Source organism: Varanus komodoensis, unplaced genomic scaffold, assembly GCF_004798865.1.
Source record: "Varanus komodoensis strain SLA01 unplaced genomic scaffold, ASM479886v1 scaffold9, whole genome shotgun sequence".
NCBI classification, from domain to species: domain Eukaryota; kingdom Metazoa; phylum Chordata; class Lepidosauria; order Squamata; family Varanidae; genus Varanus; species Varanus komodoensis.
The window spans coordinates 13036465-13052662 of record NW_025336598.1 but is presented as its reverse complement, the minus strand read 5'-3'; the positions used below and the strand labels follow the sequence as shown (position 1 = coordinate 13052662).

Genomic DNA, 16198 nt, shown 5'->3' with positions numbered 1-16198 from the left:
TAGATAAAACTCGGAATATTGGAAAGGAGAGTAGGGGCAGAGGGAGAAAGATAAGTACCTCCCTTATTCATCTTAGTCCTAAATCTATTTTACCCACTGCTGCTTGTTGGCATTGTTTGATGATATGACACGGTAGCAGAGCATCAGATTGTAAGTAAAGGAGATTCCCAATTTAATAGTTACTCGCCGAAATCAAAGTATTTTCCCCTTTATCTCAACATCTTCCCAAAAAGTAGCTGTTAAATTTCAAATTATGCAGTCTTCCCGATTTATCATCATATCATGGTTACACTTAGCTGTCTAGCATCAGGAAATCCAATAAGTCCTGTCATATAAAAAGAAAAGAGAATCCTATTGGATAATGGTTTACATCCTTTCCAACAGTGATTTATTTCTGTCACAAGACTTAATTTTATCACAAGGCAGATGCTCTGTCTATATCAATGCAATGCCAGCACTGCATCCATTTATTACACACGGTACCTGATGTTATTTTCAGATACTTTCCCCTTTTTTTCTTTTACTTATTCAGTGTGTGGAGTGAATTAGCTGGTGTTTAATCACATGTGTAATTTTCAGTTTTCATAATTCTCTGACACAATAAAAGAAGTCCACTGTGGATATGCATAGTATGAGATTAAATTGCACACAGCAGCAGTTACAGATGCAGCTGGTGTTAACATTTTTCTATCTCTGGTACTTGTCACGGCAGAGCATGTCAGATGGAAGGAGAGAGCTTGCCCAGGCTATCAGGTGATCCCTCTGGTATGCATGTGCTCAACTTTTGCCTTTAAACAAGTTATCTTTGATATCTATCACAAAATAAATTGTAAGGCACTATGGTTTTATTCTTGTAGCATGCAATGGAGAGTACGTTTCATTTGCTTTTTCGGTACTGGAAGAAAAGGAAAATCTAGCTAAACGAGGGCTGTAATGACCATCTTGCAGGCTGCGAAACATTTCCTCCCTTTGGCCCAGCATTTAATACAGATTATGCTCTTCTGTATAATCGCCTTTATTCTGCCAGGCAGCCAAGGGCCACAGGTTAGGATATGCAGCCAGCCGTCATTAGACTGTGGGAACAGCCTGCATCTGGGTGTACACATGGCCTCTCCGATGACAGGGCGTAAAAGATGGCATTTTCCTTCATATGTAAAAAGAGGCCCCACTGAAAGACTGTCAGCTTGCTCAACTTTTCAATCAGCTCAGGATATATGTGATTTCCATTTGACGTTCTGGCTGCAGGAGTATCTATTGTCAGCTGCCGTTGACAAGTGACAGTGCAACTGTGACTTCTAGGAAGTTTATTTTCTGCCACTGCCGCCGCTGCTGCTACTGCTGCTTCTTTTCCCTGCACCTCCTATATTATTATCTGTTTCATTGACTTATTTCAAAACTCCTTGACCAGCTCTTTCAGCATGGAGTATGGTGAAGCCAAGGTAGGTCTGCGGCAGATTCTCCTCAAAGTTGCACTTTGGCACTCCCGCTACAGCTAAGTTAATAGACAGGAAAGGAGACCAAGTTAATGACAATTCTCCAAACAGCTGTTGTACGATTCAGCTCTACTACTTCAGTTAATTAATCAGCACCTTGCTGGCAACTCTAGGGGAGATACTTGTTAGATACTGGAAGCAAGCAGACAATGCTTTCATATCAAATATGTTCAGCAACATCTAATATGGTGATAACTTCCACGGAAGAGGCCAGGGAATACTATAAGTCATAAAGGTTCTGAGAGGTGGCGTTTGATATTCCTCTGCACAGAGAAACGGTTCATGAGTTACATATGTTGTTTTCTCTTTCTTTTTGTTGAGTCTGCCCTACTAAAATAAAAGGTTGAATAGCAGCTCCAGGCTGTTTGCCTAGGCATACATTTAGCTTTGTTATTCCTACTTGCGGAGTAGAGGAAGGGAATTATAGAAGAGATGGAGATATGGGGGCCTGCTGTTACACTTGTTGATCAGATGTCAGTACAAATGTATAAGAAATTAAAGTGCTGCTTTTTGGTTTCACAAAACATAACTGGCATTTTACAGATCATGATGCTATATCTCATGAATGCAGCAAAGACGTATTTTGCTTTTAATAGCAGACCAAGGCCATCGCTTCAGAGAGAGGAGTGCTACCTCAAAGCTTTTCCTCTGTCTTTGGTTTTAAACAGGAGATGCTTTGAATCCTACCTAGTGGGTCAATACAGCATGAATATTTGATAAGTGATAATGCATAGAAACCTTAAACCAATGAAATTACATCTGGATATTTTCGGTATACTGTATAATTTGGTACAGCTCTAAAATGGATGTCGGTTTCAAATTCAAAGCAAAGCTTGCTTTTCTAATAACTGTTCATTTGCCATGAAAATTCATAGTTATGTACCTAACTTCATACCATTCTGATCCTACATTTCAGATTTAACCCTGCTTTTACTAACTACAATTCATCTTATGATATTTAACAGCTCACACTATATGCTTCCTGTTAGGTTGCTCTTTGCTTTTTTGAGTCCATTTGTTAATATCATTTCATTGCCGTAGTAAAGATGAGAACAGCCTGCCTAAGATGTGTTTACGTCATCAGGCATACACCATAAGACAAGGCAGGCAAACCTTTTGAGCTTTGGCCTCGTGTAACAACTTAGGAAATTCTTCTGTGCATCAACACAAAATGGCTGCTATTGAATATGTTTTCAACTTTCATGTAAACAAAGTTTGGAGAGTTCAATAACTAGGTGGGCAGACTCTAGGTTTGCAGGATCAGCTCCATGCTTTTACTAGACTCCAAAGATCCACTAACGACCACCAGGTGAAAAACATTGACTGAGATGTGCAGACACAGGCTTGGGTACCTCTGAGAATGAAGTCAGTCCAGGACAAGCAGCCTTCCTGGTCTTTCCCCAAGTTTATTTTGCCAAATTTATAATAGGAGGTCTTTCTGTTGTTGCAGTTGTCAGGCAACTGGGAATCCAATGTAATTAGCAAACCAAAGCCTTACCAATGCCCTTCATAATTTCCAAAGATCTACCAGTTCTGTTCAAGAACATCAGAAACCACTTACCTAAACAGCTAGAATTCTAGAGGTCAAGTGGCTGTCCTGATGCATCTGAATTCATACAAAATCATACCAGCCAATAGCTAATACTACAGAAGGCAATGCTAGCATCAGCTATCCAGTGAAAGTAGGGACAATATCAGAATACCTGTGTCAGCATATCAGTGCTACATGCAAGTTTACAATACTTCTATGCGATTATATTATTAAACTGAATTGCTTCTTTCAAATATCACTGCTCTTTTCTGGGACAGGGGTCATATGGTAAGTGATATTTATTAATTAATTTATTTATGAAAAATAGTGTTGTAATTGCATGTTAACAGAGAACCAGTCTGAAACTTAGACATTGCACTTGTTCATGCTGCAAATCAGGATTTGTTCTTACTCCGGTCTAATATGCAGTTAGAAAAAAGAAAGAAAGAACCACCTCAGAAAACCCCCTCCCCCCACTCACCTGAATGTAACATCTCAAGATATGGCTTACAAATTTCAAATTTACACTATATAAATATCTCTCTTTACCACGTTCTTGTAAGATATATGCTGTTACAAAGGAAGCATGCATTCATTTCTGTCTGGCAAACACTGTATCTGTAATTTAGAAGAAAGAAAAACTGTGCAAAATCATTCCCAGGCTTCCTTCATGCAGGCCACCAGTGCAACGATTCTGCTTACATTTCTAAAATGTATTTTATGGCTACAGGTATAGAATGGGCATGGCTGCTTTGTAGCATGACAGTCCTAAACTGCAAAGTGTTCCAGCATCTGTTTTCTGGGAGTTAAGACATAAAGTGTTGGCATTTCTTTCCTATAGATCTGGGAATAAAGAGGTTGGGATGACTCTGTTGTGAAGGTGTGTGTTGCAGATAAGGAGAACCTTCGTTTCTCCACAATTTATACTCTTTTAAATCTTCCTTTCTCGTCACTCCTTTGCCACACTGTTCCTGAGAAACACTGTTATATATGCCTGCAAAGATCCCCACTAGCTTCTCTTGTGCTAATTGCAAAGTTCTCTGTTGTTGCAAATTGAAACAAGAAGAAGGACCATGGAGTTATGGATAAACAAGGAACTGGAGAGTTGTATTTCCTCTCTCTTGAAGTGTCATATTTTTGTTTAGTAATGGAATGGAAAAACAGCAGAATGGTTAGAGTACTGCTTGCAAACAAGACTGGTCTGTGTTTTCTTGTGTATAGTTATTCACTGAATGGTCTGTCTCAGGTTGTCTTTCCATAATTTTATTTTACTTTTATTATAAAGTAATATATTATAAATGGGACTGTTTTGTTGAGAAGAAAGCATTTCTGGTGCTCACTCCAAAATATTAACTGATTGTGTCAAATTTTGATGTAGAGTGCGTGGGGTGGGGGGGTTGTGTTGTTTTTTTGCAAAATAGCAGACACAAGGCAGCTCTCACTGAGGATTAGGACCATGGCACTCTCAGGAGGGTGACGGGGGCAAAGGATTACTTGTTTCCTCCCAGGCGCTGTGATCATGGGCCTGTCCCCACCCCCACCTTATTTTAAAAAGATCAAAGAGTGAATTCCATGTTTAATGTCACATGTACTTTGATCTTTTGTTTTTCCTTTTACAGTACTTGGTACTAAGATATATTAGTGGATCCTTCATCTCATAGAAGCCGTCCTTCCACTGGACCGAGCACTATGGCTTTTAGAAGCTAGATTTCTAACAAGAATCAAGACTTGATCATTTGTAGCACATGTCCTTTAAGCACCTTTCTTACTGAAGTGTGCCAGTTTCCTTCTCTGTATTTCATCTAGTTTGTGGCACTTTTGCCACTGGATATTTTAACTGTTAATTTAAGCTTTGTGGGCTATGCAAATATGGCTGTGTTCGTGATGCATTCTGGGAAGTTAGAAAAATCTGCAATAGGCTCAAATGAATTCAAATTTCTATGACTCTAACCTGCAGATTTTGTAGTAGGTCAGTTTTTCCCAAGATGCATTGGTTCCACAGACTTGTGGGCCTTTAAATAATTAAAATATTTCTAGAATTTTAGTTGAAGAAAAATTTGAAAAATAACCAGCTGGAAAATTTTACTAATATGTCCCCATAAACTAAAGTATAAAATTATGCATTTGGAGAGACATTTTCGAAAGGGCAACTTTATCTGAATGCATTTGTGCAAAATCTGACTCCAGCAATGAGTGGACAATGACACCCAAGGGGTTTACAGATATCGGTGGGGAAAGGTCCATAAACAGCTAGAGTCAGAGAACATGTCTACCATTTTTCAGTGATCCAATGACTGAGTAGCAGTGAGGCCTGGACACCCGTTCTATTCAATTTGATAAATCCAGCTTTAAGAAATTCATAACTAGATCCATGTTTCCATAATTTCTTCACAGGTAGACCTGTCGTGCAGATGATGTCTTTCCATTGGGGGTGAAAATCCGCAATTCCTTCCCTGACTCTCCACTCCTTCTACCACTTAATTAAAAATAGCTGCCACAAGAAGCCAGATGAAGGAGCAACAACAAAAACATGTTGCCAGTATAAACTCCCCTCAGACACACACTTCACTAAATTAAAACCAACAGTCTTTTTAACCAGGGGACAGAATAAAAACACTGTCTATGCAGTGGGCTAATGGGGTCAACCATGATGCAAATTCTCTGCTTTCCCCGGCAAAAGGAGTATAACAACCTCGCAGTGCTTTGCAGGGCTGGAGCAACCCACTTTCTGCCAGGCTCATCCTGCAGTGCGGCTTGGTGGGCTGCCTTCTCCTGCAGACCTCCATCCTTGCAGACCTGAACAATTCAGCTGGAAAAAAAGCTGGATCTACCTTGCAGGTAGACCAGTTTTGAACCTTTAGAATTTTAGGGATTAATTTGGACTGTACTTGGATAAGACATTTTCCACGTCAAAGTAATTTTTTGTTGAGCTGAAATGCATTTCTCATAATTGTTTTCCTCAAGGGCATTCTTTTATAAGGTGGAACAGCTTCTGGTAGCCTCACACTGAGTGGCGGAAGAGGGGAGCAAGGTGAGGGGTGGGGGAACTGCGTGCCTCCCTCCTTCCAGGCATTTGCTTACAGCAGTAGCCCCTTCCCCGCCCAGCTGCTCTCCTTGGGGTAGGAGGAGGGCCTTGAGCAGGCCAGTGGCTGCTCAGAGGAGCGCAGCCTTGCCCAGCAGTCCTCCAGTACAGCTCATTTCAGCTGAAGCACCTGCGGCTGTTGCATCTGACAGGAAAGAGCCTTCAGGGCAGCAGCCCCCAAAGCGGTTGATGCATTTTAGTTATCTCTGACATTTATATACTATTCCACATCTGAACAGATTCTGGAGTAGTGAATGGTAAAAGAGAATAAAACACCATATTAAACATTTTGTTTTTTAAAAACTGAAATGCCATTAAAAAGCATGGCTGTTCAGCCAAGGAAGACTTGTTGAAATAATGTAATTTGGGATGTGTGGAAAACGACACAGTGTCGGCGCTTCCTTGATCTCCAGAGGAAGGGGGTTCCACGGAAGGGAGCCACCAGGTGGACTCCTGTTGGGCCATAGGTCCACGTGGAGCCACCAGAAGTATGCCTTCTGGTGACCTTGGTGACTAGGCAGCCTGATAAGGGAGAAGATGCTCCCCCACATATCCTGGTCAAAAGTGTTTATGCTGCATACACTAGTGCCAAAAGCTTAAACCTGGCTTGGTATCGAAGAGGCATCCCATGCAAAGAACTTGCATGCAGAAGAAGGGAAGTTCCTGACAGCCAAGCTGGTGCTTTCTGCACTAGCTCCAGCTTCTAGAAAACAGTACCCCAAAGCAATGTACGTGATCTTTCAAAGGGAGAACAAACATCAGCTTTCTTCACTGGAAAACTCCCAGGAATAGTCAGACATCCATTGGATTCTATCAGTCTCCTGGGGTGGATCATCCAAATGGGTATCCCACATCTGCAGGTAATGCTTTGAATTCCAAAGTCACCAGAAATGGTCTAATTGTGACAATGAGGTTACTTGAACCCACTAGATTTTCAGACTGCTGTTTTCAGAGCTTGGATCAAAGATCAAATTAAGGTATGCCCTACTTTGTCTGTTGGTCCCATGGTAAACTCCATCGTTGTCATGGGGGCCATGAAGTCCCAAACCAAAGCTCCATAGATGTGACATCAGCACATAAGCTCAAAACCGCCATCCTGGGTTCTTTAACACCATACTTGAAACCATCTCTATCAGCTAGATTGCCTTCTAGATGTCTTGGACTACAGCTCCCATCCTCCCCAGACACTGGATTTCTAGCCCAAGATATCTGGAGGGAACAAAGTTGTTGTGGGGTACCTTAAAGGAAAGAACAACTACATATAGTGTGGCTGTTATCACTGGTACCGTAAAGTAAAAATGCCTTTGTGTGCTACATCTTGTCTTCTGCTCTGTTCTCCCTACCAACTTTTCTGAGAAAATGAGTGAGGGGAGGTGTGATAAGAGACATTCCACAGACAGCTTTGTTGCACTAATTCAGTTGCTTCCTGAACCCATGCTTCCCAGAATATGTTTGAATACTGTGTGAGAAATTTACAGTGGCGCATAACTGAGGATGCTTTAGGAATTAATCTGGTCCTGGTGAATTTGGACAAATGTTAGGATTCAAATCTATTTATCCAGTGATTTCACACTTCTTGGGTGTTATGCTGCCGTTCTTGGCTCCAGAATGCACTAAAATATGTCTTAAAATGTGATTACATAGAAAACATGCTTAGAATGCATATTTCTGTGTGAATTTTAAAAATGTATGCAGATTTTAAAAATAAAGCCTAATGCAGAAATAGAGTGGAACAAACTCATGGAGGAATTTATACCATAGTAACATGGACCAGAAAGGGACTGATTTGTCAGTTCTCAGGTCTGCACAATTGGAGGCTGGTGAGGATAAAGCAAATAAATAAATAATGCTGAGATTACCACACACCTGTCATTTCCCATCATCCTTTCCTGCTTTCAACTGTACATGCATTGAGCGTCTGAATTGGAGGTGGGAAGTTTCCTTTTAAGAGGAATGACAAACATCTTTGTATGTTGCAATCTAGACTAGCTTCCTCAACTCAGCTCATTCCAGATGTCTTGAGCCAAAACTCCAACCATCCATTTGTAATTCAGCACACCTGGAAAGTTCTGGAATGAGATGGCTGGGCCAGAGAGGTGAATCCTAGGAATGCAAAGGTTCTTTGAGATTATCTAGGCCAACCCCTTGCTCAATTGATCATCTGCAGTACACAGTGAAGCTACAACATCCCTGATAGGTGGCTGTCCAGCCTCTCTTTAAATCATAGGGGAAAGGCTCATAACAGTCACATGTCTGGAATCTTTAATTCTGCATTGTATCATGGCAGCCCCACAATGCATCTGTTTTATTTGTGATTTGTTCCAGAAAATGTAGGTTGACCATTTTCTGAGAAGCAGGAGAGAAGAACATCAACACAAATCACAGCAGGATGATTTATCAGTCCAGCCTCTGTTCCTTTTCTGTCCAGACTTCTGTGCCTTGTGGAGCTCAAAATATAAGAACCAGGTTTATATAGGTAGGAAAAAAGATCAAGTAGAGTTTTGGACCATCACATCACCACCATTATTCAGTTGGTGGGTACTGCGTCACTGTTGCTCTGACACCCTTTGCTTACCTAATTCTGATTACCATTTTCCAGCATGGAGGATGTTTCCTCTGATTTTCCAGCAGAGAGAATTGTCAATAATGTGCTTGTCCAAACCCTGCAGGAGAAGAAAGCTCTTCCTTCATTTTGCCTGTGAGACAGCTCACAGATGGTGTCCTGACCTCTTCGTCTCCTTAGGATAATCCTCTGCATCTGGTGATTTTGATTCCTCTTTTGCCAACATGACTTTTCTCTTTTTGTGGCACAAATCTGGGAGATGAGGCCCTTGGTGCCTGAGCAGACGCATCCATTTTGTTTACTTAGTGGCTGCTTTCCTACATGAATCTTAGAATATTAAAAAAATGTGGCTCATGAAGCAAATACCTTCTCAGTTCTTTTCCATGCTATTCTTTATCATTCTATGCAGTGGGATCATAATCTAACCCAAAGGGACGTAGAACAGTCTGCAGCATCCCTACACAACCCCAAGCTGCACCACTTCCTATTCCATGAAATAGTCAGTAACACAAAGGTTAATTTTTCCATGGTCTGTCTTTCACACACACTGGTGCTACACTGGGGCAGCTGGGGGTGGTCCTTGGGTTCTATGGTGCAGCCCACTTACCCCCAAATGGTCACCCGGAGCACAAAATTCATTTTACTGCTGCAGCCACAACGGTGCCTTGATTTGCATGAGTTTATGAGCTGCATAAGATCAGAGAATTTTTTTTTTCTTTAAGCAAAGTCAGAAGCTCTGCTGCTATTACAACATATCAGGAAAACAGAAGCAAGTTATTATTCTAAGAAAGGCTATGGAGGGAAGGTCAGAAGAGAAATGTTAGTTGTGGTTACAACTGAGGTAATACATATGGTCATCTAAGGAATGGGGTAGAAGCATAAGACTATTAATTCCATTCAACAATTACCCACATGCAACACATTATATCTATTTGATTTTTTAAACAAATATGCATTGAGGAGTCTGTTCCTGTTATAGTGAATGCTCGAGGTGGATGGAATAAAATACTATGCATACAAAATATTCTGAATCAAAATGACTCTGGAGTGGTGAAACCTCACATTCAACTACATGATCTTTATGTTGATAGCTAAGTTTTTATGAGAACAGTATTAACCTGTATTTTAAAATATACCTCCAAGGAGCTTTGAGCTGAAGGAAAAGTACCTGAATAAAATATCAGGCAAGAATAAGACCTAATAAGAACAACATTATGATTATTACAGGCTTGATAGACACTATTCTTGTATAGATACTCTCTTATATTATGCCAAATAATTCTTGGTACAGTTTTATATTTTTCACTGAACTAAATTCATTGATAAATCACTCTTTAAAAAACAACCTACCATATTTTTAGCTCTATAAGACGCACTCCCCCCCCCAAAAGTAAGGGGAAATGTCTGTGCGTCTTATAGAGCGAATGTGTGTGTGCCGACGCCCGGGACGCTGCCGGCCCGCCTGCACCACGTGGTACCACCTGGCCGGCACGCACTCGGCGTGCGCTGCTCTGCCCCCGCCCCCCCGGCGTGGTGAGAGCTGTGCTGCTCAGGGGGAGCGGTGCAGAGGAGGAGCCGCGGGCTTTAACCCACCAGCTGCACGGAGAGATGGACTGCTCACCCCCACCGCCCAGGAAGACCTGCCATGGAGGAGGAGCCACGGGCTTTAACCTGCCGGCCGCCCGGAGAGATGGACTGCTCACCCTCACCGCCCGGGAAGACCTGCCGCTGCCACCACCGCACCGCCCGGAAGACCACTGCCGGCACACTGTTGGCCCGGCTGCACCACACCTGGCCGGCACACGCTCGGCGTGCCCTGCTCCGCCCCCCTACTCCGGCGCAGGTGAGAGCTGTTAATCACAGGTCGGTGCGTGTTTTCAAATGGAAACCCATCTTTTAATGAAGCACATGGGGAAGTGATGGAGAATGTGCCTGTGATTACCAGGAAGCTTTCCATGGATCCCTCCTCTAAAAACTAGGTGCGTCTTACGATCAGGTGTGTCTTATAGAATGAAAAATATGGTATACGTAATGGGGGGTCTGGAATATGAGAATATTGTAGTGATTTTTGTCAAGAGAAGGAGGGTTGAGATGCATGTCTGTAGATTACAATTTCAAGAGCCAACCTTTTCATCTTTGTGGCTGGCACTGAGTTTTCAACAAATCTGGCAGAAATAGCATTAGATAAAAGCACAGTGGAAGTATTTAAAACAACAGCTTTGGTTCTTGGCATGCCCTTTAAAGATGATTAGATGTATTTAAACCTGACTGAAAACTAATGAGATATGATTTCACAGTTAAGCACCTAAGGCTGTAATCTGGTGTACACCTATATCAGAATAAGTCCCATTGAAATCAGTGTTCAGGCTGCAAGTGTCATTGGTTTGTCTGGGACTTGAGCTTGCTTTGCTTTCCATGTGTAAGGAACTAATGCAAATTTGGACACAAAACTCATGTAACTAAGCTCCACTTCTATTTCTTAAAGTAAGAAGCAGCTTGGGAAGGGGGCATTACAGAGAAGTAGCAGAAAAGCTCTGAACCCTTTAGGCTGCTTCTGTACTCTAAACTGAGCTTCTAAGCAACATTTTCTTTCATAAGGTTCCAAAAGAATACTTAGAATCTCTTCATTCATCTTCTTTCTCCAGAACTACATTACAGATGTCCCAATCACTGAAGGCTATTTCAACCGGAATTGTTTCCACCAAAAGTATTGCCCATTTTCACCATAGCAAATTAAACTTCCAAATACTTCCATGATCAATCAGGTGTCATTGTCCTTGTCCTTTGTGGATTCACTTTTGTCAAATATGGAGAACAGAATCACTTACATCAGTGTTTTCCTGCGAATGAGGCTAGAAAGGTTGGTAGGCCACTGGCCGCATTTATAGCCCTAGTAGGAATGGTGCCTCAAAAATTCTGTTAGATAGCTTGCATTTTAGCATTGTATTAAATTTGTTTTCTGCCTTGAGAACATGGAAATCTCAGGTGGGAGACCCACAGAGATCCATAGGGTTTTGCTGTGTTATGATTTTAAAAGTTTATGATTGTATGTCTGAAACAACTGATCATGCCACTACCATTTCTGTCTCTAAGCACTCAAAAAGACCAGTAATGCAATATAAATCAAAAGTGTCCGTGAAAAGTGTAGAACGTCTCAGCAGGAATGTAGTCTTTAAGAGACATTGGCTGTGTTCTTACAGCTTTGAAACAGAAAATAAATGGTATTATTTATATTTCTTGAAAGCAGATGGCAGCATCTTATGGTTAACACAGTATTGTAGTAATTACTGCAGGAACACACTCTAACTTAATGTGTATTAGTTTTGCTCTCTATAATCTAATATGCATTAATAGTGTAGCAGGCTGTGCTTACTAATGACTGCATTAATATATACCATGTGCATATTATAGTACATAGTTGTATTTATATTGCATAATTTTCTACAGTGTGTATAGCACTGACAATTGAAACCCACAGTAAATTATAAAACAAGGTGGACATGTGTCATACATTTTCTTTGAAGCACATGCTACGTTTTCGTGGCTCACCATAAATGAAGCAAAAGGTCACTGGTTGAAACCATGTGTGCAGTTTCTGATTATCAACGTGTCTTTTCTAAACAATAAGAATAAACATTTCTGGTTCAAGTGCCAGGTAGAGGGCTCCAGTCACAGCTGTACCTCATCCATGGCTCCTTATTTGTTAATAACCCTGTGCTAAAGTGGGCATGGGTAATCTGAAGGAAGAAAAAGGCCAGGAATAGTACCCACCATAAATTGCATGCCTTGTGGTGACTGATGACATAACTGTAATTCATCCCCTCCTCCTCACCTTCCCAAAGAGATCTTAGTGATGGTTAAGTATGTACCTGCATGGGCCAAGTATCTATTGAGTGTTAAAGGACTCTGTATTGATTTAAATAAAGCTAGTGGGATTTCTAGGGAAACTTCCCTACTTAAGGGACATAAATGTTGGTGGTATGAAAAGGCTGACCTCAGATTATTTGGAATATCTGGCTGCCATTAAAACTGCAGCTTGCAAGTTCCATCCTGCTCCCCCAATCTTCTAGCTTATTTGATTCTTTGACTTTCTGTGTTTTCTTGAGCTTGCGTCGAATCAGATGGGGCAGCAAAATGAATAACATGGACATATCTCTACATGGGAAAAGTTATACAAGATATTACACAGGTGAGAGGGGAGAATGAGATGCAAAGCTGTTGTTTATGTTGACAGTAACATGCCATGCAATTGTTCTAAGAATCTTGTAATTCCAGTGCGGTCAGCGATCTCTTTTTCAGTTGCAAGGCAAAGGAAAAGGCATTCAGGGTGAGGGGCAGTGATATTTGAACACACAATCTGCTAGTATGTCAGCTGCCTCTTTTAAAATCAAGCCTACCAGGAAACATTTTTGCAAGCAAACATTTAAGCTCTCAGGTCCTGTGAAATTGCAGATGAAAGTATTTCTGTGATATAAATGACCATAATGGAAAAGTTCGGCCTAATGGGAGACGCTACCTTCTTTTTTGCAGTTACAGATACTAGGGATAGCTGTGTGCTCATATGACTGTTTCTGGGCTTCTTACTTAAGAAAGGTTTAGGAAAGAATTCTCACTCCACTGCAGAATAAAATCCAAGCCAGAGGAGAATTCTCATCCAAGCCTGCTCCCTTCTCCTCTTCAGTGCCTAAAGAAGGGTGCCAGGAAGCGAGGTGACCAGGACTTCTGCCATGTAATTGACTATTTGTAAAATACACATCCCAGGTTCTGCTGGGGCTGTGCATACTTCTGGCATGCTGAGATACAAGGCACTACAGACAGAGGGGTGTTGTGTGAAGGAAGGGAAGGATGTAGAGCTTACCTTCCTTCCTCCATTAGGCACTTGTTGCTGCTCTCTGCTAGCTGCTCCACTGAGTAAACAGGAGTTAAATGGGGGCGTGTTTGGGGACATGGGAAGGAAGAAGGAGGGGACTGTGGATGTGGTAGGTGAGGCAGAGTTTGGGGTGTCTTGGGAATGAGAAAATCTGTCTCTTGATTTCTGGAGAAGGTTTGGCTTAAACCTGAGACGGTGGCTCAGTTTGTATGAGCACCATGGCTGAAACAAGACACATTGGCTTATTTTAATGGCAATGGGTGCTGGTCCCTAAGCACTCATAGTTGTTTGAGGGTTATTTCCCCCTCAAACAGGCTGTGTTGCCTCAGTCCAGGCAATGTGACAAGCTACACCCAAGCAGGCAATTATGTAGTGGTTATAGGTCTACCTAAAAGGTAGTGGGATGGTATTCCTCAACTTCATCCAACTTGTAAGGATTGTACTGCTTGTAAGGATTGTAAGGGATGAGGTCAGCTGCAGGGAACATCCATGGATGGGACAGAGTACTTAACCTTTCTCATGGCCAGCTGTTATCCCCTGCAAATCCTGGGCATTGTGTTCATTGCCCTGCTCCTACGACCTTGCATTTAATCTCCAAAACCAGAACATAAGAAGAATATGCTGGATAAGAGCAAAGGCCTGTCTTATCCAATACTCTGTTCACACAGTGGTCAAATGGATACCTATGAGAAACCCAGAAACAAGACCCACATTCCCCAGCAACTTCTATTGAGAGACTTAATGCCTTTCATACAGAGGAAATAAATAGCCATCATAACTTCCAGCCATTGAGGGGCTTGTCCTCGGTAAAGTTGATACCAGCTGAAAGACTACGAAAGAGCTATGGAGAGTGGGGTGGAATCACTCCTTTTCCTACACCTAGTTCCCTCTATAAAAACCTCCTATTACATTGGTGAAAGAACTTCATAAGAATTCCAGAAACATGCAGTTCTACATGTACAGTTTTGTTTTCATTTCCTTTCAAGATGAGTGTTTCCTGGAACAGTTACCCATGGTGAGATGGTGGACAGATTTCTAGCTAGAGGCTGAGTCTTCTCAGCCTTGCCTACCGTATCTCAAACGACAGTCAGAGAATTGGCTGAGAAGACCATCAGTATGAAACACCAAAAGCCTTAAAGTAAGGGTGGGATACAAATGTGGTGGATAAAATACATGAATCAGCATATTCTTCTTCCTTCACAACCTTGAAATCATGCATAATTAAATTAACCTTGATATATCTTTGTCCAGTATCATTTACACGTTATTGTAGAGTAAGTATGTGATACTAAAGCTACCTAAAGTCAAGTAGTGTTGAATAAAGAGCTCTTTCTTTATTGCAGGAAGAAGTTAGAAGTGTTTGAAAGCAATATTTTATTTCAAGCTCTTGCTGGTTGCAGCCATTTTTGACACAGTGGGCCTGCCCTATTAAAAAACCCTTCATCATGCTTGTTCGCGATTTAACACTCATAAAAAGCAGCACATGAGGAGGAAACACATCCATCCATTATAGTTATTGCACTTTCCTGATCTCTCATTTTATTTTCTCCCCTCTCTTATCTGGGACTATATTGCTTATTTTAAGCCATAAGACTGATGAGATCAGCTTAAAAACAATTAAAATGCAAAATTTAAGGTTTCAAAAGAACATAATTTTACATGATTTACTGTCTGGCTTTTTCCTAAGCACTCCACAGTACCCATCATAACATTTGGTAAATAACTGAATTGAAGGGTTTCATTCTTTTTATGCAATTCGAAATAACTACTGCCCCCCTCCCCCACCACCCCACTCTCTTTTGCTTGTGCAAACTGCCCTAATGTTGGATAGGAAAAGTTTACTGAACAGAGTGGAACCAACAATTTTACTGTTTAAAAATTAAACATTTTGTTTAAATATTAAACATTTTAAACTTTTCTCCTAATTGCTAAATATGTTCAATGAGATTCGAAACTGTTAGAGCATACATTGGCAAAGAAACAGGAGATTTAAACTGAATCCGAGAAAGCATTAAATGGTTTCACCCAAGGCTGTCATTTAGCACCCAGCATAGAAAAGATATGCTGCATACGCATCAACATCGTCACTTCTCACCTCATTTTCAGTGGCATTTCTGAGAAATTGCAGCCCAGCCTAAGTAAAAACAGGGGTGCCTTTTATCAGCTTAGGCTGACTGGCCACCTGCGTCCCTATCTAGAAAAAGTAGACCCTGCTACAGTAATTCATGCCCTGGTTACATACAGACTAGGCAACTGTAATGCACTCTACATGGGGTTGTCTTTAAAGATGGCTCAGGAGCTTCAGCTGGTGGAGAATGCAGCTGCTGGCTTGATTGCAGAAGTTAAATGATCAGAAAATATAATACTAATGATGGATGATGATTATGATGGTACTGCCTTTCTGTAAAAACCACAGAGGCAGTGTACAAAGGGAAAAGACAGACACTTTAAAGGAAGAAAAGAGAGGCGAAATAGAGTAGGCAGAAGATTCAACATATGCACTGAAAAGAAAGGCTGAAAGAAAACAGTCCAGTAACATTGAAAAAGACAATAAAACAATTCATGGCATAAAGGAAAGAACCAAAAGCAGATAATATATAATAAAAGAAAAAGCTGGCACAGTTGGACAATGGATTAAGTAGAAGTACTAAGCGGAGGA

General features: G+C 41.2%; 1 protein-coding gene across 1 annotated transcript in view; it reads left to right on the top strand.

The window, feature by feature from the left end:
• Positions 1–1314: 1314 nt before the first annotated feature.
• The window catches only part of PPARGC1A (PPARG coactivator 1 alpha), a 221233-nt gene continuing 206349 nt past the window's right edge, over positions 1315–16198 (top strand). The window contains exon 1 of the mRNA XM_044417826.1: positions 1315–1439. Within this exon, the coding sequence (XP_044273761.1) occupies positions 1419–1439 (21 nt within the window). The 5' untranslated portion in view covers positions 1315–1418. The remainder of the gene's footprint in view (positions 1440–16198) is intronic.